This window comes from Myotis myotis, unplaced genomic scaffold (assembly GCF_014108235.1).
Source record: "Myotis myotis isolate mMyoMyo1 unplaced genomic scaffold, mMyoMyo1.p scaffold_m19_p_16, whole genome shotgun sequence".
In the NCBI taxonomy this organism is placed as follows: domain Eukaryota; kingdom Metazoa; phylum Chordata; class Mammalia; order Chiroptera; family Vespertilionidae; genus Myotis; species Myotis myotis.
Genome location: NW_023416320.1, coordinates 13,609,524 through 13,633,792, shown reverse-complemented (window position 1 = coordinate 13,633,792; position 24,269 = coordinate 13,609,524). Strand labels below are relative to the sequence as shown.

Here is a 24,269-nt window from a genome sequence, read left to right as displayed (position 1 = left end):
CCCTAACCACTCTACCTGCCTGCCTGATCGCCCCCAACTCCCCTCCCCCCACCAGCCTGATCACCCCCAACTGCCCTCCCATCAGCCTGATTGCCCCCAACTGCCTTCCCCTGCCGGCCTGATTGCCCCCAACTGCCCTCCCCTGCCAGCCTGATCCCCCTAACTGCTCTCCCCTGCCAGCCTGATTGCCCCTAACCACCTCTGCCTCAGCCCCACCACCATGGCTTTGTCCGGAAGGTCTCCTGGCTAATTAGCATATTACTCTTTTATTAGTATAGATACCTATAATAAGAGTTTACTAAGCTGATGATTTAAAAACACAAAAACCCAGCATGTCACACAGAACTATTGATGTCTTAGTGAGACTGAAGAGAAATAATTTAGCAGGAATAGATCAAAGTTATAATTCTGAGAAAAAGGATGTTTTATTATTGTGACTTGACCATAATTATAATTATTATCATTTAAGAAAGTTACATAAATGCAGGCTGATCTTGAAAGCTTCAAAAAGCCAAATATAAAGTACAGAAAATAAATTAAATTGAAAAATGTACTAATTCTTCTACATGTTATGCAAAATCCTAACAAGAAACGTTGCAATCATTATTCAAAGTAATATTAAAGATAATACGGGAGATGTTTGGTCTTAAATGTAAATTTAAATGCACAGTGTCTACAATAATAGATCAAAAAAAGTAAAATTATATTTGCAATTTCTAACAGAAAAAATAAGTTAGTTTGCAAATACTCTGTATTCTTCAGGGAAATAAGAAAGCAGATCAAGGATCAAATGTTGCATAGTTTTATCAATCAGGCCACCTTTGATGATAATTTTTTAGGTTAGCTAAAATGAGCAATGGTAAAGCTCTACAAATATAACTAACCCATCTGTTATACTAGAGCTAGTACACCTGACCCCTTGAACAACGTGGGGGTTGGGGTGGTGAACCCATGAGCAGTCCACATATAACTTTGGTCGGCTCTCCACATTCACGGATTCCCAACCTCAAGTAGAAAATACTGCTTTGATCTAAGGTTGGTTGAATGCATGGATGTACAACCCAGGAATATTTAGAAACAACTGTATATTAATTGAAAAAAATCTGCATATAAGTGGATCCGGCCAGTTCTAACCCACATTGTTCAAGGATTAACTGTATTTTTATTTGTAGAGTTTACAAATCAAAATGTAACAAATAATTATAAGCCAGTATTGGCAGGAATACCAAATATTATTTCACAACTGCCACTACGTGCTTCTTCTTCTCTGACACAATTGGCACAGATCCAGGCTTGCTATGCTTGAGACGATTCACTTCCCTGAAAATAAGACAAAATATATAAAATATAAGCAAGTTTATGAGAAACTTAAACAAATAGAACTTTCTCAGAAAAATCACAAAACATTTTCTTTCACTGGAAAACCACTTATTGAAAAAAAAAGGTTTTCACATGGATTAGTAAAAAATAGCTAAAAAATAAACTTTTGTTATCCTAAGTACTTGCTATTTCTCTTATTACTAATCAGTGTCCTTTATAAGTTAAAAAATGTGCAGAATTGTTAAAATATTTAAACTCAAGCCCAGTATCTACCCAAAGACAGAAAAATAATCTTTTGTTTAGTACAATTTTTTAAAAAAAGAGCTCCATTGTACAATTTCTATAATACTTTGCATGAATTCAAGAACTGCAAAGAGAAGAATATTCTACGGGAAATAGTGATGAGTTCTGTGTTAGAGTCAAAAAGTTAGATTCCAGATGTTATGATGAAGCATATTAGAAAAAATTTTTATTTATGAAATTTGCACTATGAGTTCTTGGTATTCTTTATCTTTGAAAATACACAATATCTCTTAATTGTAGCTACATTAGAAATAATTTTTAAAGACATTGTCTCTTTGTAACAGTCCTCTAGTATGAGCAGAAGAATTTTCTTATTTTGATAAAAGTCATTTTCATTATCTGCCCTTTAAACATATTCTCAAAAATAGGTATTAGAAATTCTCACAATCTTATATGACTGTTGCTCCCCCTTTTTATTAGGAAAAAAAATATATCAAAAATATTTCTAATGCACATGAACTGTTCCCTTGAAAGGCAGGTTTTTGTTTGTTTTTCACGATATTGGGGGTGGGAGGTGAATTAGAAAAAGTCAAATGCCCCAGAACATACTTCCGTCGGCGAGCTTCTTTCATGACGCGCTGTTCTTGAATCTGGCTGTAGATCGGTTTCGGTAGATGGCGGTGACGAGCGATACGTTTTATATGAGGATGATACTGAAATTTCTCCTTCAACTTCTGGTTATAATCTTTGGCTGTCTTTTCTCGTGATGTAAGCTGAAAAAAATGCATTTTGATATTTTAATAAATGGTGTGTTCTTTGTTTTGCTTCAGTATAACAAAGCTGGGGGGGATCCAAAAATTTCCCCCAAAACTACACTTTTATGATATGCAACCAAAACTGCCAATTGCAAGGTTACGTTAATAGTAATATGCGAGCACTGAATTTCCTTTTAGACTGCATGCCTACAATGTAGACAAATGCCATCAAGTGAAAACAGCAGTTTAGGGATCAGGATTATGTGGACCACTGAGCTAGACATACAACGAACCACTTACATTAATCACGCGGGTGTTTTTTTCCTGTAGAAACAACTACTGAACAGAAAGGAATAAGTGTTCCATTCTGTGATAACTAGTCTTTGTTTAACAATATTAAGGATGATAAGATTTAGAGGAACATTTAATAATGAATTGAAACCTAGAGTATAATACTTAGCAATCATTAAACCTAAAATAGAATTGTCTTTAATTACTGCTTATCATCTTGTGATTTTCCTACCAGGGCTAGGCAGAAAATAACTCACCCTTAACCTTTCCTTCTTAAACTTAATGTGTTTCTGATATAAATACTCTGTATGTTTCTTAGATGAAACATGAGACATTTAGAGAAACATCAAAACCAAACAAAAATAGCCATAACCCCATAACCCAGAGGTAGCTAGCCAATGATATTTGTTATATTTTCATTGAATCTTTTTTAAAGTCTGAAGCTTTTTTAAAGTTATGTGTTTCACTGTGTCTTTAATGTTAAAAGACCTCAAAGGGACCTGCAGCCTTTAATCTGCCAGGTAACCATCAGAAGAAATAGGTGTTCTAAGTTGTGCACTTCCAGTCCCTAAATCTTCTCTCCCTACCTCAAGGGAGACATAAAGAATCAAGAAGGCTCAAACATTATCAAACACTTGATTTGACAAAGGCCTCTGAAGATGCCTTTAACATGAAAAAAGGTAAATCTCTATACAGCCTTGTCCGTTTTGGTGACAGCATTTCTTTTTATTACGATTATGCCAATGTGATCAAAATACCTAACGCATTTCAAATAAATTCTCTTTACAATATGATATCCAATAAAATTAGAAACTAGCTTTACTTGACAATGAAAGAGAGTGGGGTCTCTTACCACACCCAATTTTTCAGAAGCATTAGCTTTCCATAGACGAATGTTCATTTCATCAGATCCACACATAATATACTTGCTGTCAGAAGTCCATTTTACACAGATAACATGTTGCATTCTCTTAGTGTGATATACTTCCCTGTAGAAGAGGAATTAAGTTAAAACCCCTAGGATTTTGGTACAGATTTTCTGGAACCACTGCCTAGCAAGTATCAGAATACCATTTTTGAGTCCTAAGAGAATACTAGTATAAGAGAAATTCAAATTCATTTGAGTCAAACAAGATTCTATGCTAAGTGCTGGGGAACTGAAAATTTTTCCTGTCTTTAAGAAGTTACAGTGCAATAAGAAAAATATAAACAAACTAAGTAAAACTAGATGCTCAGAAAAGTTCATAAAATAATGGAAGTCATATAAGACAAATAAAATATGTTGAAGCTGAAAAATGTTTTAACAATAAGAAATGGATTGTTGTTTTAAAAGCCTCCACCACCCTCCAAATCAATTCTGGTCAATCATCATACTTTTCTTTTTTTATTTCTCAGGAAAACAAAATAAATGCAATGGATTCTAAGAGCACATTCTGCTATGTTGATTCTAATACACGATTTATGTTTTGGTCAAACTGTTTAAAAAGCTTAATTAACTGAAGTGAGAGTTGATTTGACATGTGTGAAAAGGGAGGGCTATAGAAGTGTCTGATGAGTTGAGGTAAGAATAATTCAATGAACGAAGCTGTCAAATATCATACCTATTTGGAAAGGCTGTGAAATACGCTAAGTGAATTCACAGAAGATACTATATTGGGAAGTGTGAAGAAGAGCATTAAAAAGCAAAAGACAAGGTCAGAAAAAATAAAAAGATGAGACTTCTGGAGAAATAAACTTTCCACATATGGATTAAAAATTATTCAAAATGCAGACTACTTGAGCGGAAAGAAAGAAGCTCAGCAAACTGCCCAGTGAGAGAAAACATACACATGATGACCAAATCAAATAGAGTTCCCATCTATAAAGGCATCCCTGAAGTACACTCACAAAACTAGTCTTTTACACTGTTCTTAACAGACAGGCTTTGAGCTCTTGAATGAACATGTACATAAACCATAATAAAATTACTTCTAAAAATGGGGAAATGGTTAGAAAGAACATCCTATTAAAATGAAAATAGATTAGATTGCTTTTTTTAATCCTCTCAATGCTCTGCTTTTACAAGACTCAATTCTTATAGCCTCTATATTTTTTTTAAAAAAGTTTTTATTGCCGAAACCGGTTTGGCTCAGTGGATAGAGCGTCGGCCTGCGGACTGAAGGGTCCCGGGTTCGATTCCGGTCAGGGGCATGTACCTGGGTTGCGGGCACGTCCCCGGTGGGGGATGTGCAGGAGGTGGCTGATCGATGTTTCTCTCTCATCGATGTTTCTGACTCTCTATCTCTCTCCCTTCCTCTCTGTAAAAAATCAATAAAATATATTTAAAAAAAAAAAAAAAAAAAGTTTTTATTGATTTTAGAGAGAGGAAGGAAGGGGGGGTGGGGGAGAAACATCGATCGGCTGCCTACTGCACACACCTTATTGGAGATTGAGCCCGCAACATAAGAATGTGCTCTGACTTGAATCAAACCAGCAACCTTTGGGTGCATAGGTCAACGCTCAACCAACTGAGCCACATCGGCCAGGAATAATCTCTACATATTTAACAGGCTGTTCCCCCTCCACCCTCCCAGCCACCTAATGAATGTAAATATTAGGAAATTCAATCACACTTTGGTAAACATTAAAACCAACCTGTTCACCCAACCAACATAGTTCAGTGGTTGATCATCGACCTATGAACCAGGAGGCCATGGTTCAATTCCCAGGGCACATGCCCAAGTGGCAGGCTTGATCCCCAGTGTGGGGCATGCAGGAGGCAGCTGATCCATGATTCTCTCTCATCATTGATGTTTCTGTCTCTCCCTCTCTTTGAATTCAATAAAAACATATTTAAAACATCCACAAAAACCTTAAAATGGCATCTAAGTTCTTACCTATCAAATATCTAAGTTCTTACCTAAAACTTATCTAAGTTCTTTACTATCAAATCAAAAACTTTTTAAAGTTTAATATTTTGGTATAATGATGGAGACATATCATTTTACACATCTGTTCAAACCCATACAATGTACAACACCAAGAGTAAACCTGAAGGTAAACTATAGATTTGAGGTGACTATGATGTGTCAAGGTAGGTTCACCGTGGTAATAAATGTACCATTCTGGTGAATCATGCTGACAATGGGGGAGGCCGTGCATATATGAGGTAAGGGGTATGTAGAAATTCTCTGTACCGCCCTCTCAATTTTGTTATAAACCTAAAATTGCTCTAAAAAATAGTTTTTATTTGTAAAAGTTTACTATAAAACATTTAAAAATAATTCTAAAATTTTATATCAACAAGTTATATAAATATCCTGTTTAATGAAAGAAACTGCCAGCAGGCTGATGTCTCGCCCATAGACGATGCAGTGAAAGTTGTTGCTCCAAGGCACAATACCAGGGTGTGAGCCCCATCATATAACACAACCAACCTTTAAAAAAAGATAAACAATGGTCAAGACAAGGAAAAATAAAATAAAAATAGGTGGCTTATTGGTGGCAACATACCTGCTTCTACTTTTGTCCACAGGAAAGATTCGAATAGATTTATCAAAACTAGCGGACACAAACTCTTTCCCGGTGGGAGAATAATCCACATCCAGCACCGCAGACACGTGATCCATGTGCACCATCACAGGAGTGTCCAGTGCGCGCATATCGAAAGTATATAAGCTGTAAAAGGATTTAAATTATTTGATACAAACTTCTATAAAGCAGCATATGCAGTACTAAGAGTAAGAGACACTAGTGAAAGTAAGACTTCTAGCTAAATAATGCACACCTAAATAAACAGCTCAATTCTTCACACAGCAGGTAAGGGATAGGAAAAAATATCAGTAGTTTTTATTATTCCTTAAGATTACACTCACACACTTTTATCCTTATAAACATAAATCTTGTAGAAAATGTAGAAATTTCAAAGAAGTACAGAGTACAAAACTCACCTTTAATTCTACCACCATGAGAAAGTCAGCACAGTATATTTCTAATCTTTTCATTATGCAAATTAAATGTATACTTTAAATACAATTGAGATAATAATAAAGCTCTATATTCTGATATTTCAAGTAGCATATTATGAGCATTTATCCGTTAAGCAATCTTTGAAAATATTTTAATAGTTGCCTATTTAAATAAATTAATTTACAATTTGTTTAAAATCATTTATTAATAATTCTTAAATGAAATTCTAATATTTGAATTTTGATACTTAATCTTTGATTGAATGAGATTATTTCAATTAAATCTGGACTGATTCCTGCAAGTAGGATTATTAAGTCCTACTTAATAATGGCTTTTGAGATGACATATCATTTCTAACAAAGTTGCACCAATTTATTCTCCAATCAGTGATATATATGAGTGAGCACAGCTTTTTAAGGAGTATACTAAAATTAGAAAACTATATTTTGTGCAAAACTGGTAAAAATAACTCCATGATTGTCAAAGTTTAAAAATTCTTAATGACTAGCTAAAAGAATAATGAGTACTTCAAATAAGCCAATATGTACAATGGACAATAGTCACACAGTATCACTGTGACCAAGTTCCTAAGATGCTAAGATTAGTGAGCAAAAGTTTGAGGAGAAATAGGATATCTACATAATTATGTCCCCAAAGTTATCTCCCCAAAGATATGTATTAATTACAAAATGAAAAAAGAGTAACTTTATAATGGAGAAATCTGGCAGATACCACGTTAAGTGATCAAGATAAACATCACCAATACTAAGACATATTGACATCATGTAACACTGATTCAGTTCCCCAAGAATACCACAGTTTTGTATTCTGTACTCATCTTGACAAAATAGCTAATTAAAACACACTTTAGAAACCTTAATAAAGTTGGGTACACAAGACATGCTTTCATCGCCTTTAACTAAAACCAGGCCACTTAATTTCAAAATGTCAATAAAGGCCCAAAGGGCTTCATTTAATTTGCTTTGGTATCGCTAGTTAATGAGAGTCCAAGTGAGCTTCTTTTTAGTACAGAAAGTCAAAATACATGTTTTTAGTTAGTATCAGTGAAACATCATGTAATAATTCCTACTTCTGAGCTTTCACTAATAGTAGAAAAAACAAAGAATTTAAATGCAGAAGATCTAAAGTTCAGCTCAATGATGAGCTTCCACGTTCACACACGCACGCAGGAAGAATCTACCATAGGCATTGCACTACATATATGTCCTACCCACTCTACAGAGATACTACAAAGATACAATAAAAGAGCCAATGTGAAATGCTTCAAGTTTTAAAGCAATATACAAGGAATTATAAAATTCCATCTAGATGAACCTTTACATGGAGTCACAGAGTAACATATCTGCAAATACTAAGGTAAAGACTAAAATTGTATTTTTCCTTTTGTCTTACTGAAGTAACAGTGACAGCTGATAAGATGACTATATGAGTACCAGCTATCTGAAGAGCTACAAATTTTGTAGGCAGATAATTTTAGTTTCTATTAAAACATGTATGGTTCAATCACTCAGAGATCAGCCAACTTTTTCTGTAAAGGGACAGATAGACATTTTCGGTTTTGTGGGCTACACAGTCTCTGTTGCAACTACTTGACTTAGGCATGATAGCAAAAAAGCAGCCATATTCAGTACATAAAGGATGTGGCTATCTATATATATATAAAAGCCAAAGCAACCATGACAACTGGACAACTGGTCGCTATGATGATGCACTGACCACCAGGGGGCAGACACTCAACGCAGGAGCTTCCCTCTGGTGGTCAGTGTGCTCCCACAGCCAACCCCTCCTTCCCCCCTCCCCCCGTGACTGGCCAACCTCCCACGGTCCCTGCCCCGAGCCAGCTCGGCCTGGATTGCCGGCTAACCTCCTGCAGTCTCTTCCCCCCTTCCGCCCCACCCTCCCCAAGCCGGCTGGCCCTGATCAGCCCCATTGGCCCCGATTACTGGCCAGGCTGAGGGACCCCACCCATGCACAAATTTGTGCACCAGTTCTCTAGTATTCCTATAAAACTTTATAAAAATAGGCAGCAGATAAAATTTGGTCCACAGGTCTTAGTTTATTATCCTTTTCTACATCATTTTGAAAACTGCGATTACTTTCTACAAAGCTCTTTTCCAATTTGGTATATATATAGGCAGATAATTTTAGTTTCTATTAAAACATGTATGGTTCAGTCACTCAGAGATCAGCCAACTTTTTCTGTAACGGGACAGATAAACATTTTCGGTTTTGTAGGCAGATAATATATATATACTAGAGGCCCGGTGCACAAAAATTTGTGCACTGGGGGGGTTCCTCAGCCTGGCCTGTGCCCTCTCACAGTCTGGGACCCCTGGGGGGATGACCACCTGCTGGCTTAGGCCTGCTCCCCAGGGGATTGGGCCTAAGCTGGCAATCAGACATCCCTCTGGCAGCTCGGCAGCCCTTGGGGGATGTCCACTTGCCAGCGGGGAGCAGACCTAAGCTGCAGTCGGACATCCTTAGTGCTGCTGAGGAGGCAGGAGCGGCTCCCACCACCACCGCTGTACTGGCAGCCATCAGTCTGGCTTCTGGCTGAGCAGAGCTCCCCAATGTGGGAGCGCACTGACCACCAGAGGGCAGCTCCTGCATTGAGCGTCTGCCCCCTGGTGGTCAGTGTGTGTCATAGTGACCAGTCATTCCCAGTCTTTCTGCTGTTAGGGTCAGTTTGCATATTACCCTTTTACTATATAGGATAGAGGCTTGGTGCACGGGTGGGGGCCGGCTGGTTTGCCCTGAAGGGTGTCCCGGATCAGGGTGGGGGTCCCGCTTGGATGCCTGGCCAGCCTGGGTGAGGGGCTGATGGCTGTTTGCAGCTGGTCACATCCCCTTCAGGGTGGGGGTCCCCAATAGGGTGCCTGGCCAGCCTGGATGAGGGGCTGATGGCTGTTTTCAGGCTGGCCACACCCCCTCTACGGTGGGGGTCCCCACTGAGGGCCGTGTTTAGGCTGGCTGGCAACTGAAGCTCCCAGCCTCTCCTTTTTTTCTTTTTTTTTTTATTCTGGGGTTTGTTTACCTTCTATAATTGAAACTTTGTTGCCATCACTGGAGCTCAGAGCCAGCTCCTGCTCGCTCCCAGCTCTGAGGCTATGGCCTGCTGAAAGCAGGTATCCGGGGTTTGTTTAGCTTCTATAATTGAAACTTTGTTGCTTACGGAGCTCAGAGCCAGGCTGTGGCAGGTGGGGAACCTTGGCTTCCTCCATCACTGGAGCAAGCAAGCCTCCTGCTCGCTTCAGCTGTGTGGCTGCCGGCCACCATCTTAGTTGGCAGTTAATTTGCATATCGCCCTGATTAGCCAATGGGAAGTGTAGCAAAGGTATGGTCAATTACCCTTTTTGTCTTTTATTAGATAGGATAGAGAGAGAGACAGAGAGGGGAATACTAAGTAGGAAACATATTTTATTAGTAAGACATACAAATGAGCTGTTTCTGATAGAAATAAGTAAGTTCTTAAAAAAGGAAAACTTACTTGTAATCTTCATTTGCTGCAGTAAAAATGAAGGCTTCCATAGGGTTCCAACAAATTGTATTTGTTCTCATATCTAAGATGACCTGAAAAAGGAAGCATACCCTAATCTATTACTATGAAATCAATTCCCTCCAAAATGAATACATGTCCCAATTTCATCTCCTTCCCTTTTTTCATTAATTTAAGCAAATATTTACATTAATTAGTAAATACCTATTATGTAGGTACTCAACTTGGTACAATAGGAAAAGAAATCAACCAATAATTGCTTCCTGAACACACAGGCAGAGATGTAAATATTGAAAAATATACAAATGTTTAATAAATAGTCTCTTCACCTCAAATAACTTACATTTTAATCAGGAAAATGAGACATGATTGAAGCTAACCTGTGAAGAACCGTATATTATAGAGCTTGTCCACAGGAACATTTTGAGTAGGAAAATCTTTTGCTGTGTGTGACTGCCCACTGTAGGATGTTTAGCCTCTCAGGCATCTGCCCACTAAATGCCACTAGCAGTCTCTAAAATGCCCCTCCCACATTTCCAAAAATATACCTGGTGGGGAAATACCATCTGACTGAGAACTATACATTTAGGAGAGAAAAAATGAGAGAAATACTGGGAGTCTAGTAGATAGAACAAAGAAACAATAGAAAATAGCTTCTCTGCATCCATCAAGGTGACCTGCATGTGACAAATCCTATTTATATGTCCTTACTAACTGAAACAAATACATAAATAGAATATATACTGAGACCAGATTTTGGACAGTTTTGAAAGCCAGGCAACAGCTCTTGTCTGAAACCTAAAAGTAACAGAACACCATCCAAACATTGAGAATACAAGGGCAGAGGGGGCAGAAACTACTACTTATTTATTTATTTATTTATTTATTTATTTAATATATTTTATTGATTTTTTACAGAGAGGAAGGGAGAGGGATAGAGAGTTAGAAACATCAATGAGAGAGAAACATCGATAAGCTGCCTCTTGCACACTCCCCACTGGGGATGTGCCCGCAACCAAGGCACATGCCCTTGGCCGGAATCGAACCCGGGACCCCTCAGTCCGCAGGCCGACGCTCTATCCACTGAGCCAAACCGGTTAGGGCAAACTACTACTTATTTAACTAGTACTTCAAGTTAGCCTCTGCTAACTGCTTAAAGTATCATGTTTTATTCTCACCAATGTGCTGTGTTGTTACTGATATCACCATATTACAGAAGAAACACAGATTAAGTTACTGTTTAAAGTCTAAAACACAAGTTCATGTAGGATCTTCCCACTACAATACATGAATGAGAGAAATGATCAAAGTGGTACTCTGGAAAGGTTACCACACTTTTCAAGTTCAAACGTCAATGAATATACTCTACTTCTTATATTTCTACATTTACTACATGTTATAAAAATGACTAAGAAACAAAAATATTAAAAGCATTTTCCTACATGTGGACTATGACGATGAACTCATGGTACATCAATGATGTCTATCCCTTCCTGTATGCTCACAATTCTTATACTGGCACTCTTCTCTTTACTGACAATATTTCTCTCCCGTTAGAGTTAGCCTGAGGTTCTATTAGCTTCGGTATCTAACTCCTGGAATGGCTACTTTGCACCATTGGGAAATCTGTCACCTTGAACAGGATAATGTTTGTTTAAATAAAATGCCAAACTAGTACCTGTCAGCCTGTAACTAAACAAATAAAGCTAGTTATGTAAATTAGTTATAAAACTTTCTGGAATAAAATACTGTGTCATATAGTAATCGTGGGGCCTGAAATAAAGAGATGCAATACTTTCAATTAAAGAACTTTCAACTTAATAAGTATTAACTAGATGTCTAAAATGTACTGGTATTATGGAAGACACAAAGACAGCTAGGTTACAGTCCCTAGTGGCAATCAGGGTCTCTAAAAAGTATAGGGAGCTGAGAGAATGCCACTTTGGGTTCTAATAACATCTCAACGAAAAAGAATTTTTTAAAACACCGAAGATACATTTACTCCTTATTTTGTAGCTCAATTTACCAAGGAACGCGTTAACAATTGTGTAAAGCTGAAGACAAGCTGAAACTTACCTTCTTCAGAGGAGTAGCTTGCCTCATATCATATAGTACTATATTCCTGTCAGAAGCACAACTTCCCAAGAGAAATGTCTAAAAATAAGTACAACAATCACCAGTTAAAAGCCAGTCTTGGCAGCAAACCATGTCCATTCAGGGAACAAATCATTTAATTACACTTAATGTTTATGTTTAGGATACAAAGTTATAACATTAAAGTCCACTTTAAGAGGATATGATGAATCACTCATAATCTCAGCAACCTAAATATTTTCATTGTAAAAACTCATGTATATATTTTAGATGCCAGTGATAACATATATATAATTCTGTATTCTGTTTTATAACAGAACATATTTTATTTATCCATGATTCACTTAGACCTGTTTCTATTTTTCAGTATTATAAATGACACTTCAATAAACGCTTTTACACACTTAGCTTTTCTAAGGATAAAATTTCAGTAGAGGCATTACTGAATCAAAAAGCATTTAAAAAATTTATGGCTAATCGCTTTCAGAGAGTTGTACCAACATACACTGAAATGTGGAAATATGTCAATGTTATGGTAACTGCAACACTAGGCAGTGTCATTTAAGAGTTAATATCTGCATGACACTATTTTCTAATTATGTAAATTATTACTTTATTAGTAGTTAAACATGTCCTCAGGTATATTAGCTCTCCGTATAAATTAGGCCTATCTTTTGTTTAACTGGTTCACGATGTTTCAAATATTCACTTGTAAGTCAGTTGTAAATGTGCAAGGTACTTACACAACCCTTGGCATTTGGTGAAAATAAGCCCTGTAGCTACCAATGGAGCCCCGAACCCCACCCTTTGTAGCACCATTCCTCCTCACTCAGGGTTCCTGACGCCAAGAACTCTTGGCTTCTGCCTACTAATTGCTTCATAGAGCAAGTGTTAAAAAGAACAAGACTTATTTACTAAATATCTGTAAGGCCAGCTCCTACTGCATGTGTGTACAAAGTTCAAAGAAAACACATCATGACCTCCAAAACACTCCTTTTACATCACTTCCTCTCTGAGACTTTCTCCTAGTTAGTGACTCCTCTCAACCTTTCTTGGTGTCTCATTCAGACCCTTCTCAAGGTCTGACCAGGTTCCACTGATAAATATAGACTTTGATCTGAGCAAAGCAGAAATTCTACCTGGACTGAAAACTGACTTTCACACTGTAAATGGGGTAATGCTTAGTATAAACTTTTGGCTTTAGTAGAATTCTAGGCTTCAATATTTTAACTGAGAATTTATTAATAACCGGAGGAGACAAATACACTCCATTTGTTCCCAGCAACATGCCCTTTCCATTAAGTTTAATACAAGATAAGAGGCATGTACATCATTTGCTTTTATCACTAGGTCAGTTCATGAGGTTAAAAAAATAAAATAAAATAAAAAACCCCACACACAGCTGAACAGAGTATTATACAGACAAATTTGAAAAACATGGTCGCGGCCGTAGGTCATGGCTAATAATTATAATTTTAGAAGTGTCATCAGTTCTTCTGACACAGATGTTCACCAAAACACAGAAGCAAAAGATCCTCCCTCAGAGAATCAATACCTGCCTGTTCCTTTAAAAAAAAAAAAAAAGTAGTAACATCACCATCTTCAACTTGGATAACACCTCTTAAAAATATTCACATTCATTATCACATTTTACATTGACAACAAACCTGTGAAATACACTGGAAGATAGAATTAATCTTATTTTAAAAATATACAAATGTAGAGAAAGCCCTGGATTGTACAAGGTCAAAGGCAGGTGCAAAGGCATGTCGGCACTAGGTACGCCCTGGGGCAGGAGGAGGGTCTCTGACTGACTTCTTAGCAGCACCACAAGGCAAGCTCACACCACGGGGCAGCATCTCAAGCCATTTTTATGCCTTGCTACTCTGACTTGGCCTTTCTACCCTCTTTTTGTCAACTGTGGGTCTCTGAGAGTGTACCAGTAAAACTTGCATATCAGGACTTTCTCTCACACTATCTAATATGATACTCTCTTAATAACTTCAAAAATCAGCTTACAAAGAAAGCAATTTCCTTGTCCTTCTATAGGAAAAAGCATCTCTACCGATGCACCTACTGTTAATATTCAGAAAAGGCTCCGTGAAAGCTCTGGAGTCCAAGAGCTAGTTTAGCCTTCAGAGTAGTCTCCTTTCCTAAATTTGGACCTGACAGTAAGTGACAGCCAATCCCCAACTCTTCCCTTAGGCCTGGAAGGAATCAGGAATCACAATTCATACTTTTAGAAGAGAAAAACATAACTAATTATCATGCAGCACAAAATCTAACATATTATTATGAAGCACTGGTGCTTATTTAACTACAAATAATTAAAGAAAACAATGCTCAATTCTCCTCCTTCTAACCTCTAAGAGAGTTAATAAAAATTATCATCAACAAATCAACCAACGACAAGTGCTGGCAAGGATGTGGAGAAAAAAGGACCCTCGTGCACTGCTGGTGGGAATGCAGACTGGTGCAGCCACTGTGGAAAACAGTATGGAGTTTCCTCAAAAAACTAAAAATGGAACTCCCACTTGACCCATCAATCCCACTTCCAGGAATATATCCCAAGAAACCAGAAACACCAATCAGAAAGGATATATATACCCCTATGTTCATAGCAGCACAATTTACCATAGCTAAGATTTGGAAACAGCCTAAGTGCCCATCAGCAGACGAATGGATTAAAAAAACTGTGGTAAAGCTACACAATGGAATACTACGCTGCTGTAAAAAAGAAGGAACTCTTACCATTTACAACAGCATAGGTGGACCTAGAGAGCATTATGCTAAGTGAAATAAGCCAGTCAGAGAAAGATAAATATCACATGATCTCATTCATTTGTGGAATATAGAGAACAACATAAACCAATGAACAAAAATAGATTCAGAGACAGAGAAGCATCAAACTGATTGTCAAACCTCAGAGGGAAGGCAGGGGAGGAGGGTGGGATAAGACATCAACCAAAGGACTTGTATGCATGCATATAAGCATTACCAATGGACGCAGACACTAGGGGGATGAGGGCATGTGCTGGGGGGTGTGGGAGTGGCTGGGGAGAGGTCAATGGAGGAAAAAAAATGCTTTGTAATAGCTATGTACGGGCAGGGAGGTGGGGGGCGGCAGGGGGGAGGGTACTTGAAATATCAGGGGGGCCACTCTGTAAAATACATGATTGTCTAACCATAAAAAAAAATAGGTAAAAAATAAAATAATTCACATTTTCTTAAAGGTACAATGATGTAATCTGTGGTAGATAAGTGTTGAAGGTCTAAGAAAACTGAATTGTCCCAGTACAGCACTTGCTTGAATTCGAACCCCATGAACACACCTCCTCTAACGGTGCTAAATACTATTATCTGGGACTAGACTGCAGGCAAATGTGTTGAGATCTGATCAAAGGTGTTAGAACTGAGATATAATCTGGAAAGTTGACCAAATGCCAGAAACATAATCAAAACTCAGAAAATATTACATCACATGTTTAAAAGTTTCCTACACAGAGCTGAAATTATTAATAAGGAAACAATAAGCAAAAAATATTTCAAAAAAGAAACATTACCTCAATTGGATTAAATTTGACACTACTTATACTGTCAAATCCCCAGGTCATTGAACATATAGGACTGGTTTTCTGTTCATCCCAAATGTCTACTTGCTGTCCACATGTGGCAAAAATTCCTTCTTTCCAGTGATGATCAATTCCTGTATACACGGTCTTTAAAAGCAAAGAGATTGTTACAGGTAGGTCGTGTCTACAGAATAATTTTTAAAATATATTTATCTACCCTCTCATTTTTTTTTTTTTTTTTAGAAAAATCCCTGTTCACAAAGAAACTTCTTTGAAGCCCTTCCTTAAAGGCAAAGACAGTACCATAAGGAGTGATGTGTCTTTATCACACATTCTGGGAATAAAGAAAAAAGTTAACATGGGATGCATTTAGTTAAGTTTGAAAATATATCACTGAAGCAATTTTAAAATCATCATTGGGTATTGAAGGAGCTAATGAAATAGAAAGGTAATTTTTAAAAAACTTCATTCCACATAAAGTACTGACTCCTAGGACAGAAACACAGATACCAACAACCAGATTAAAATTTAGAGAAAAAAATGAAATCAGTGAGGGTGGGTACTAATATTGTTAACAGCAATACAATCTCATAAATTTGATATTATCCACTTAAAATATGTGATAAATCTATTCAGGTCCAGATTAAAGTCTGCCTTTGTACTTCATGGCAAAAATTGCTTGAAAGCAAATTAGAGGGAAATATTTATCCAATACTTTAAGCTTTTAAGAACTTAGCGGCATCTGCAGATTTCTAATTATTTTCTATTCATGAAAGCAAGGCCTACAAATGTTCCCACAATTTTAGAATTGCCCATACCACAGAAGTAGGAGTAAGACTAAATATTTCAAAAGTCTTTTGGAATTTAGAGGAAAAGCATTTTACAACTATGAAACCAATTTTGTTTCAGGCATTATTGACAACTAGAGGCCCAATGCACGACAGTCGTGCACTGGGGGGTGGAGGGTCCCTCAGCCCTGCCTGCACCTTCTCGCAGTCTGGGACCCCTTAGGGATGTCCGCCTGCCGGCTTAGGCCTGTTCCCCTCTCACAATGAACACTGAAGAACTATTCATATTCTTTAACTGCAAAAGACCACAATCCATTAGATATTGCTTAAAATAGGTTACTTATTACAGCCTAATATCTTTAATTTCTTATTTACATCTTTTTTGGAAATTAAAATTATGAAATAATTTGAAAAAGGAAGAATTATATTAGGCAAAGTATGGGTCAACTTATTTTTGTACCTTTCCTAATATTGTATGCAATGGCTCTTCCTCTTCTCCAAAGCCTGGTCCATCCATTTTCCACTGCTTCACAGTTTTGTCATCGCCAACCTAAAAATATTTATTATGGTGATGATAATGAATATTTATAACTTTTAAACTTGCCAACATATACATCAAACTATAAACACCCCCAGTTTTAAAAATAACATACAATATTTGGCCACTATTGTAATTACTGATGTATTTATATCACCTTGTTATACTAAATAAAGATGTGTAACAAACACAAATGGCACATAAATTAAAAATAAAATTGTATGAGTAGAGCAAAATAAAATGAGAGGAACAAAGTTAGGTCACATATAAATGCAAGAATGCATATTGCAATAGGATGGCATTTCAAATTACAGAGAAAAATAGATTCTAATAAAATGATATTAGATATCAGGGTGACCATTTAAAAATTTGAACTAACCTGATGCCTGATATACAAAGAAAATTCCACATACTTTATTTATTTATTATGTTTTTATTTTAAATTATGTTTTTATCTATTTTTATTTTTTTAACTTTTTTATATATTTTATTGATTTTTTACAGAGAGGAAGGGAGAGGGCTAGAGAGTTAGAAACATCGATGAGAGAGAAACATCAATCAGCTGCCTCCTGCACACCTCCCACTGGGGATGTGCCCGCAACCAAGGTATATGCCCTTGACCGGAATCGAACCCGGGACCCCCCAGTCCCCAGGCCGATGCTCTATCCAGTGAGCCAAACCGGCCAGGGCTGTTTTTATCTATTTTTAGAGAGGGGAAAGGGAGAGAGATATAGAGATAGAAACATCGATCAGAGAGAAACATGGACCAGCTGCCACCAGCCCACAACCTGGGCATGTGCCTTGACCAGGAATTGATCCAGTAACTTCTTGTTTCACGGATCGATGCTCAACCACTGAGCCACAATGAGCTGGACAAATTCCACATACTTTTAAATGTGAAAAATGAAAACACATAAAAATCTAGAGAGAAGACCTTTTTGTAATCTTCACATGAATCAAGTCCTTCTATGCCTGACACAAAACTCCAGAAACTATTTATGTTAGTGGTTTTCAAACTGGACTACAGACCTCTGAAGGACCCTGAGAATTTTTCAGAGATCCATGAGGTCAAAACTATTTTCATAATGTTAGTTAAGTCATCATTTGCTTTATCACTGTGCTCATAAATGTACAGATGGTAAAGAAATATTGATGGTAGAAATGTTGGGACCTTAGCCTAGACCAAGTCAAGACACTATGGTAACTTAGACTTGGGTGTGTGGCAGATAATGTTCAAAATATTAGATGAAACAAGTTATAAAACAAAATGCATAATATGACCTGGTTTGGGTGAAAAAATTCTGGATAAGGATAGTGGTGATTATTGCACAGTGATGTGACATACTTAAGTCCACTGAAATGTACACTTAAAAATGGTTACAATGGTAAACTTTATGTTATGTATATTTTACCTCCCCTCATACGCAATGATTTATTTCTTCAATGATTTTCAACTGACACAATACAACTTACTCATCCCTAGCACTGAAAATCCTCCAGAATAAAATAAACTACCTTTCTAGCCTCACCTTGCATTAATCCTACTTCTCAGTGTTCTATAGGATATTAGTTCACTATTATATTAGGTAATTTATTAAAAAATCAAAAAGCATTGGGAAGGGTGGATTACATAAAGAAAACTAGTACTTTTCAAGGTTTTAGTAAGTTATTTTGCATTGTGAAACTCCAAAAGAGCCTTGGAAGGAATAAATGAACTTAGAAAATACTCAATTAGATCAGTCTTATACATGCTGAAAAGAGTTAATAATGTAACTGTATTATACTTACAGTAAAAAAAGAACTCCCACAAAAACGTGTACATATTCCTCGTACAAAACCTTCATGTGCCTGTATTGTACGGATACAGTTTCGTTTGGTCAAGTTCCAAATTCTGACCTATGATAAAATATACCAGGAAATTTCAATAAATTGTAATTTCAATAAAATTTTCAGGCACAGGACAATTTTCCAAGAAAAAATAAATTAAATTCAACACTGAAAAAAGCTATGAATCATTCTATCAGATAGCTAAAACCAAAATACTCGGATTGTAATAATGCAATGATTAATGGTAAGTATACTGAAGGCTGAACATTCCATCTTTTAAATACTCTGTTGATTCTAGTTTAAAGTGTTTCAAAGCTTTCTTTAACAGAGTGAAAAGTAATTAAGTGTTGAATCATTAATAACATCCTGTTATTAATAGAACTCACACGGAAATATCTTTATTATAAACATGTTCCATTATTTACTATGAAATTAAGACTTAACCTACTACATTTTTTAATTTCTTGGGTTTAGATAAAAAAACTACTGAAATTACTAATTCAATCCTGAAAATTAAAAGAAAACAAAACATATAAAAATGAAATAAAACCAATGAAAACCCACAGTAACTCAAAATTAAAGGAAGAAATTTGTAACATTTTTAGCTTAAAATATCAACGTTTAGAGTGACACTTGCCTCTCCATCACATGCCCCAGAAAGGACAGTAGCCAGGCTCTTTGGGTGCTTTGCCAAGCAATTGACTCCATCTCGGTGACCATCCAGAGAAGCAAGGAATGGCTTTGCAAATACCCGTTCCAGTTTGGTAGCATTTAAAGCTCTTACGTATTCTCGTGGGACCTCAAAAGGATGTAAGGTAGGATCATAGTTTCTTGGAACTGAAATAAGAATGATTCCTCTTAATAAAACAAATCACATTTAATATTTCCGTGATCTTCCTCAGCTAAGCATTCAATTTTTTATGCAATAAGCCATTGTTAGGGACACTGTTCTATGTCTAGCACTGTGAAGAATACAAAAGTGGAAGACCTTTTGTCCAGAAACCTTTCCAAAATTGCCAAAAAATCATGGAATGCATTTTTTTTGCAAAATAATTACACCCCATATATACACATAATTTTCCCTTTTATATGTCCTAGTACACCTTCAACTGGTTGTAAGCTTTCAGGGGCAGGACTTCCACTACATCCTTCAATTGTACTCTTCACCTGTACGCACAAAACAAGTGCATGATAAATGTTTTCCCGACTGAACGCTAAGCAACTTGTGGGGCAGGGAACATTATTAATCTCCAGTGCTAATCACTGTAGTGTCAGGCATACACTGTTGAGATTATGATTATAGCTATTTATTGAGCAGTTTCCATGTTTGTTTCCCATGTGTCAGGCACTGTTGCAAATACCTTATATTAACTCATTTAATCTCCACAACACCCTATGGATTAGGTTCTATTACTATTTCCCACTTTATATATAGACTAGAGGCTTGGTGCACAAAATTCATGCACTGGAGGGTGGGGGTCCCTCAGCCTAGCCCTCCCCCTCTCACAGTCCGGGAGCCCTCAGTGGATGTCCTACTGATGGCCTAAGCCACAGTCTGGCAGCAGAGGCTCAGACCTCAGCCATATCACGGAGGCTTGGAGCAGGTGCCCCTCTGTGTTGATCTCTCAGGCTCCTGGCCATGCCTGCGTGTTGTTCTCTCCCTTGAGTGGCAGCCAGGGCAGGTGGGAAGCCTGGCTTCCTCCATCGCCGGGGCAACCCAAGCCTCCAGCTCCGTGGCCGCCGCCATCTTTGTTGGGTTAATTTGTATACTCGCCCTGATTGGCTGGTAGGTGTAGCGGAGTGACACCAATTTGCATGTTTCTCTTTTATTAGTGTAGATGGAGAAACTGAGGCACAGAGAGATCACTTGCCTATGAAGTGATGGAGTCAGGATTCAAACCAAGGAAGTCTGGCTCCAGACTCAATGTTCTTAACTATTGTGCTATGCTGCCAAACAGGCTGTTTCAGTTAATAATTATGCTTAGGAAATCATTTGAAGCCCACAGGTCTAAAAAACCCTCAGTGTCTAAAGTAGATGTATCTTTGGGAGGGGGGAGGGAGTGAGGGAGAGGGGCAGAGGATGAGGGAAAAGAGGAGGGGGAGACAGAGAGAAAGAGAGAGAGATGAGAAGCATCCATCAGTTGCCTCCCACATGCAACCACACCAGGGATCAAACCTGCAATTTGGTTGTGTGCCCTGACCAGGAATCGAACCTTCTGGTGCATGGAACAATGTTCCAACCTACTGCGCCACACTGGCCAAGGCTGCTGTCACTTCTTTTTGACTCCCTGATAATAATGGTCTGTGGAAAAACACAGAGATTCTACACAAGATAAACCCACAGGGTGATTTGGTCATAAATTCCCAAATGGGCAGGACATGGTGTGTAGTCACACCCCAGACATAACTTCTTTAGTAAAAGGTTCGTCTTTGCCTTAAGCAAGCCCAGTCCACTGCTTCTGTGCATCTAGGTTAACAAACCTTTGAAATAAGCATAAACTACCATCAAGAGAGCGCAAAATCTTGTTCAAACTCATAAAAGAAACTGCAAAACTGTCATTCTCCAGAGCATCTGAAATTTTGCTTCCTGGCAATTGCCAGTTTGGCTCAAATAAATTCTTATAAAAATTCTCTACAGGTGTGGAAGTTTCTTACATCACCAGTGCTGATCCCAACATTCAATCAGGCTTAAAGATCAGTCATTCTTACGTATTCCGTCTTCCACATTCGAAGATGAAATTTGCCAAAAAAGTCCTACTCAAACTCTCTTGGAAATACTTCTTATTCATTCTTCCCTCTCTTTTCCTACCTCTAGTAACTAAGTTTTGGCCCTTATTACTTTATACTTGAACTACTATAATATCATCTCGACTCTATTTGGTGGCAGTTTACACTATCGCCAGATTTATCATTTTAAAACACGGCCTTTACATGTTGCTCCCATGCTCAAAACTTTCAAAGCTCCCCACAGTGGTAGTCTTCAAACTCATTAGTAACAGAGTTTTTAAGCAGATCTCTCCCCCTCAACCATATACACTGAGTGGCCAGATTATTATGACCAGCCAGATTATTATGACCACCCCCTCAGTACAATGAAGTGAATTAGTTATGCGAATAATAATAATAATAAAACCTTGAGAGTATTTGCTTAGCAAGTTTTCAATATTCAGTATTTTTGGAAGTGTCAATGAAGTACTGATGGGTTGGTCATAATAATCTGGCCACTCAGTGTATATGTATACTAGAGGCCCGGTGCACAAAATTCATGCATGGGGGTAGGGAGGAGGTCCCTCAGCCCGGCCTGCACCCTCTCCAATCTGGGACCCCTGCCTGCCTGATCGCACCTAACTGCCTCTGCCTGCCAGCCTGATCCTCCTAACTGCTCTCCCCCCCGGATGGCCTGATCCCCCTAACTGCTCTCTGCTGCCGGACTGATCCCCCTATCTGCTCTCCCCTGCCGACCTGATCCTCCTAACTGCTCTCCACTGCCCACTCCAAGTCAATGAATAAAAATACTCAAATAAGGATATGGATGCTGCACAAAATTTGCAAGGAAATAACAGCTAAACAAGAATGAAAGGATAAAGAAAGGTAACAAATGTCTTCCTTATGTTTTACAGAGCCAATACATTTATTTTTCCATTTTTCTGTTAACACTTTCATCATGAAGTATAAAAAAATAGGAAGATATATCCTATCCTATATAATAAAAGCCTAATATGCTAAGTGTCCAGTTGTCTGTTCAACCAATCAAAGCGTAATATGCTAATGATATGCTAAGGCCGCTCAACCACTTGCTCTGACATGCACTGACCACCAGGGGGCAGGCAGTTGACCGGTCAACCAGTTACTATGACGTGCACGGACCACCAGAGGGGCAGAAGCTCTGACCACTAGGTTAGCTTGTGGCTGAGGTCCAGCCAATCAGGACTGAGTGAGATGGGCTGGACACACCCTGGAACCCTCCCACAGTCCCTCCCCGGCCCTGATTGTGCACCGCTGGGGTCCCTTGGCCTGGCTGAAGGGCACCCCCTCCACCACGTGCACCAATTTCGTGCACCAGGCCTCTAGTAGAAAATAAGTAAGAACTTCAACAACAAGATCAGATAACTAATCACCTCCTAACACTGAGATTCCATGACTAGCCAGTCATTCACTCATTCCTGCATTAAGATAATACCTAAAATGCACTCAGACTGGTAAGTAAGAGTAAATATAAACTACTTGTGAGAAAGGCAAAAGTAGAGAGAAAGATGAAACCAGGTTCAAGAAATGGAGACGATGTCAAATCCAAGTGACATACCCTAATGCAAATCCAAAACATTCCCGTCTTGTTCCTTAACCTGTAAGCACCTTGTGAATATTTACTTCTTAGCAATGCTCATATGTATACTGATAGCCTCTATCTCATTACTCAACCAAAATAATGAAATAGTGCTCCAGCCTCAATTTCCATCACTTCTCCCTTACACAAACTCTGATGACATGACCCCCAAGTTCATGTTTGCCTGAAGGCCTTTGAACTTACTATCTTCACTTACAATAGTCTGTTGACATTTGGTTGGCCCCTTGTCACTTAGCTATCATGAGCAACAATATAATTCATAAGCAGTCAGCATGTTAATGGGGGAAGAGCCCAGGACGGATAAACAAAAACTCATTAATTTCATTAACCATTTCCAATTCCAGGAGCTGTTCCTGAGAGAAAACGGATGGCTTTGTTTCACCTGTATCTCTTCCTACATCCAGACGTAGGTAATTTTCAGTAACAAAGTGGCCAGGAGTTAGAGCAGCAGTAAGGTTTGAAGAAACCTTAATTTAATTGTTAAATCCTTCAATCCACGACTGTGGCTCATTCAAGCTGCACTTTCCAACAGCTGGAACCTGAGAACCATCTTGGAGCCGCACTGGGGGGGTGGGGGGGGCGGGGGTAGGAGAGGAGCGGAAGCATTCTTCAAGGAGCTAACTTTCGCACTGACCACAGGCCAAGTTCTTTTAAAAAGGACTTCAGGAGAGTTAACTGCTGCCCAGTCCCGCCAATGCCCGATCGGTAAAGAGTCGCCTTGGCGAAAGCGGGGCAGGGAGAGAAAGAGACCACAGCGCCGGGCTCCCCGCCAGCCCTCCTCCGTGGAAGCGAGGCCACACTCAGGCCGCGTGCTCCCTGCGAACCGGGCTCACCTCTCTGTAAGTCCAACTTGGTTTCGCGGACGTAGTTGTCCGGGTTCCGGCTCAGCATCTTTACCTTCATCTTGGCTGCCGGGGGCTCGCCCACTCCACGAGCCTTTCCCCTCCGGGTTCCGGGTACCGCCCCCTCCCCTAGCACATGCTACTTCCGCTTCTTCTCGACGACTTCCGGTCACGTGACTCCCGCAGCTC

General features: G+C 38.5%; 1 protein-coding gene across 1 annotated transcript; it reads right to left on the bottom strand.

Annotated features, from left to right (window-relative positions):
• Nucleotides 1–409: 409 nt before the first annotated feature.
• On the bottom strand, nucleotides 410–24,241 carry DCAF13 (DDB1 and CUL4 associated factor 13). Its single transcript, XM_036337982.1, has 11 exons — nucleotides 24,072–24,241; nucleotides 19,531–19,730; nucleotides 18,855–18,962; nucleotides 16,989–17,078; nucleotides 15,732–15,887; nucleotides 12,151–12,228; nucleotides 10,066–10,148; nucleotides 6,102–6,266; nucleotides 3,463–3,598; nucleotides 2,173–2,336; nucleotides 410–1,320 (listed from the first exon to the last, which is right to left on the bottom strand). Exons 1-11 carry the CDS (start codon nucleotides 24,139–24,141, stop codon nucleotides 1,233–1,235), a joined length of 1,338 nt encoding a protein of 445 aa, XP_036193875.1. The 5' UTR covers nucleotides 24,142–24,241; the 3' UTR covers nucleotides 410–1,232.
• Between the last annotated feature and the right edge of the window lie 28 nt (nucleotides 24,242–24,269).

What these genes read in the sequence shown, in the direction of transcription:
- DCAF13 (XM_036337982.1), bottom strand. Translation starts at nt 24,141, where the DNA reads ATGAAGGTAAAGATGCTGAGCCGGAACCCGGACAACTACGTCCGCGAA. An exon ending in TCAAATTTAATCCAATTGAG is followed by an intron (nt 12,229 to 15,731) that starts GTAATGTTTCTT and finishes ACTTATTTTTAG; the next exon opens with ACATTTCTCTTGGGAAGTTG. An exon ending in AAGCTACTCCTCTGAAGAAG is followed by an intron (nt 10,149 to 12,150) that starts GTAAGTTTCAGC and finishes TTCCTTTTTCAG; the next exon opens with GTCATCTTAGATATGAGAAC.